General features: G+C 42.6%; 1 protein-coding gene across 1 annotated transcript; it reads right to left on the bottom strand.

Moving 5' to 3' along the window:
* On the bottom strand, nucleotides 2,235–3,170 carry LOC107613922. The gene is made up of 2 exons (XM_016316121.1): nucleotides 2,610–3,170; nucleotides 2,235–2,513 (listed from the first exon to the last, which is right to left on the bottom strand). The coding sequence occupies exons 1-2, from the start codon at nucleotides 3,168–3,170 to the stop codon at nucleotides 2,235–2,237; spliced, it is 840 nt and encodes a 279-aa protein (XP_016171607.1).

Raw genomic sequence — 3,730 nt, 5'->3', positions numbered from 1 at the left:
TACTATATTAAAAAATTAAATTGTTATATTATTAATTAATAATTTTTAAATTATCTTAAAAGTAATTAAATGCATAGACTCACTTTAAGGAATAAATATCTTAACCTTAAGATTAGTTTATTTTAGAGAATTATTTTAAGATTTTATTTTTTAACCTATTAAGTATGATTTTCTTTTGATAGCCTTTATTTTCTCTCTACCTATGCATGTGTATTTTAGGAGCGTACAACAACTACAAATAATGAAAGAAAATAGGATAAAATAATTATTGAATAAAATATAGGGTAATTTACTATTTTAAATAAACTGGCCATCAATATTACCAGAATACACATTTTGCAAAGTGGATACCGAAATGCATTTTTTTCATAAACTATGTAAACCGCGACAGGAGTATCGCGGTTTTCAAAATGCACGTAATTCGCTACAGGGGTGTCGCGGTGTATGTGTGTTTTGCAGACGTGCATAAACTGCTACACGAGTGTCGCGGTTTATGCTTTAGTGTTGACTTAGTTCATTTTTCATAATTTTTGGATGAAAGTTTAACTTGCAATTTTTATGCATAGCGCAACATAGGTTCCTGCTTTGATTTAATTGAAATTAGTCTGTTGTACTCATTTTTTTACCAACAAAATTAGAACACGTTAACCCGAGAGAATCACAACTACATAGAGAATTGCTAACAATAACAACGTCACTGTAAAACGAACAGCAAGTACAACTTTACTTAACAGTAAGTACAACTAAAACAAAACAAGGACACAAACAAGGAAAGAAAAATGTAAGCTAATCATGACGACCTAATGACACCTATGTCTCGGCACTGGGGGCCGATCCTCGCTGAGGCAAGTCTCGCGAGTGTGTCCTGTCTGTCTGCATAGCCCACATCGCTTCGGCCGACTAGTATCAGCCTCATCCATGGTGTTACGGATTCTTGTTGACCTCGGTCGCCCTTCTCGGGCACGTCTCATGCTAGGATCAGGGACGATAGTAGGACCGGCATACGGTGGCCATAGACCCTCTGGAATAAGGGGCAAAAACCCCATCCGGTATACGCTGAACACCTTACTCATGGTATAAACCTCGTGGACGTACGTAGCCCAGTCTAACCGGGGCTGAGCACAGCATGCAATCGCATGGCAGCAAGGGTAATGGAGAGCTTGAAAGTACCCGCAATCACAAGTGCGATCTCTGAGGGAAACCCGATACGTCCCAAGCAAGAAGTTACCGGTAGGAGTCATCTCAGCCACGGTATACTCAGACTGATGTCTGTCGAACAAAGTAACCGTGAAGCACCTCGCATCTTTCAGGTTGCGCTCTATCGCCTAAACCAGCGCTTGGCAAAACCGTTGGTCTGATCCCAACTGCGCCTCTGCTGTCTGCCTCCCCTTCAGTACAGAGTTAACACACTCGGATATGTTTGTCATCATGTGGCCGAACCATCTACCTCCATCCTGCTGTTGGGTCCACTTATCGTACTCCAGTCGGTTGGCCCAATCACACATGGCCGGATTCTCAGTCCTCATAATATCAAACTAGTAGTCAAACTCGGCCTCAGTCTTGGCATACGCCGCATTCACGAGCATCTGCCTTGCATCCTGACCCTTGAAACTGAGAGCAAAATTAGCTGCAACGTGTCGAATGCAATACACTCGATATGTATGAGGCAGTTTCCAACCACTGTCTGGTGCCTCCAATGCAGTCTTAATACCGTTGTGTCTGTCAGAATTCACCAGAATCCCTTCCTCTGGGGTCACATGTTGACGCAAGTGGGATAAGAAAAAAGCCTATGACTCAGCATTCTCCCCCTCAACAAGTGCAAACGCAATTGGGAATATATTCGAGTTTTCATCTTGTGCAATAGCCAGAAGCTAAGTCCCGCCATACTTCCCATACAGATGCGTTCTGTCAGTGCTGATTAGTGGCTTGTAATGTTTAAAAGCCTCAACGCATGGAGGGAATGTCCAGAAAAGTCGATGAAATTCTCTGTAGACTCATCAACCTCACCACCTACACGCACTGGAGAAGTCTTCAACAAAGCTATGGCTCCGTCCATCGTTGCTTGCATTCCAAGGATCCACGGGGCCAACTCCACAAATGACTCTTCCCAATCCCCGTAAATCTGGGCGACTGCCTTCTGCTTTGCCTTCCACACCTTCTGGTAACTAGGCATGAATCCGTAGGTTGACTCAGTAGCTTCTTACAACACCTTTATGGTAACCGCTGCATCCGTCTTAACCAAAAGATAGATCCTCGCGCATATTACGTGGGTAATCGAGCTGTCGGTGGTCGCTCGAAATCAATGTGGCCAGGCAAGTGTGGGCTTCGTTGTACCTTCTAACATCCCAGATACTCTTGCGTTGCCGAAGTGCCACGCGGATCATCCAGGTGCAGCCATTTCCAAACTCCTTGCATCTTCCAAGATACTTTAGATGATCAGATTCCATAACCCGATACTGAACTCCTCGAGGAATGCTATAATCCTTAACACTCATCACAACTTCCTCCTTAGTCTGGAAAGATTGACCAATCTAAAATTTCCCAAAAGCATTGCCCTCGTGTAATCCTTGGTATCCGAAGGTGTGTGCATCATCCGGTTGTTGACTCACTACTTCCAGGTTAAGCGTCGAGAAATGCGGCGGTTGTTGGTGGGACCTAGAACTGGATGGCCCCTGAGGTGCAGGTAGGGGAACTGGAGTCTCCTCCTCACTATCCCCTGATATGTGATCGGGCTCATCGTCCGAATCATAGTCCCGCATCGCGTTCTCAACGTGATCTGGCTCATCACCACCAACGAGACCAGTAATCAAACCAGGTGACCTATTTGCCAGTGCTAGAACAAGTGAAGGTGCAGGTAGTAGACAACCAGGTACAACGACAGGTATCGAAGTAGAAGCACCCCCCACCGTCGTCGACTGAAGATTTGGCGCTGAAGTCCCGGAACTTTCCACACGGTCTTCCAACTTGGCATACAACTCGTGTATTCTCACCTTCGAAAAAACTCCGCCAACAATGAAAAAAGACCCCATGTCTTCATCCGACCCTATGAAAAATGTTTCATACTGCACACCACTTGACACAACTGCCATCAGAATCTTGTAGAACACATTCACCAACTTGGCCCCACACAACTCTGCCTTCTGCAATATGTTCCTCTTCAGATCCGACATAGTATCAGTCAAACGGATAAAAATGCTCAGCGGTTCTTTGTCCATGAACTTAACGCCATGCCTATTACTTTTTTATTTTATTTTACGAGAGCAATGGACTAGAACCAACAAGCTCTCCTCACTATCCATTTGTGAAAGTGTGAAAATAACTCTCCTCAAGTGACCCACTCCCTATCTTGTTTGGTATTTATAGGCAAAGTTGACAAAGAATAAACCGCGACACCCCTGTAACAGATTATGTGATGTTTTTTACCAACTTAATCCGCGACACCCTGTAGCGGATTACGTGCATTTTGAAAACCGTGATACTCCTGTCGCGGTTTATATACTGTCGCGGTTTATATAATTTATGAAAAAAATGTATTTCGGTATCCACTTTGTAAAATGTGTATATTGGTAATATTGATGGCCAAGTTTATTTAAAACATAAATTGCCCTAAAACATATATTAGTTAAATTGTTATAATTAGGATAAATTTTTGTACTATATATAAAATATTAACGATGCAATTAATATATTACTATTATTATTATGAATTTTTTATTTTATACTATTATTT

The sequence above is a fragment of the Arachis ipaensis genome, chromosome B01, assembly GCF_000816755.2.
Source record: "Arachis ipaensis cultivar K30076 chromosome B01, Araip1.1, whole genome shotgun sequence".
NCBI lineage: Eukaryota > Viridiplantae > Streptophyta > Magnoliopsida > Fabales > Fabaceae > Arachis > Arachis ipaensis.
Note: the sequence above shows the minus strand (reverse complement) of the source record. Positions and strands in the feature narration are given on the sequence as shown.

Coding starts and splice junctions, on each gene's coding strand:
- LOC107613922 (XM_016316121.1), bottom strand. CDS start 3,170: ATGTCGGATCTGAAGAGGAACATATTGCAGAAGGCAGAGTTGTGTGGG. Junction 2,514..2,609: donor CGACGCTTAACCTGGAAGTA/GTGAGTCAACAA, acceptor CAATCTTTCCAG/ACTAAGGAGGAAGTTGTGAT.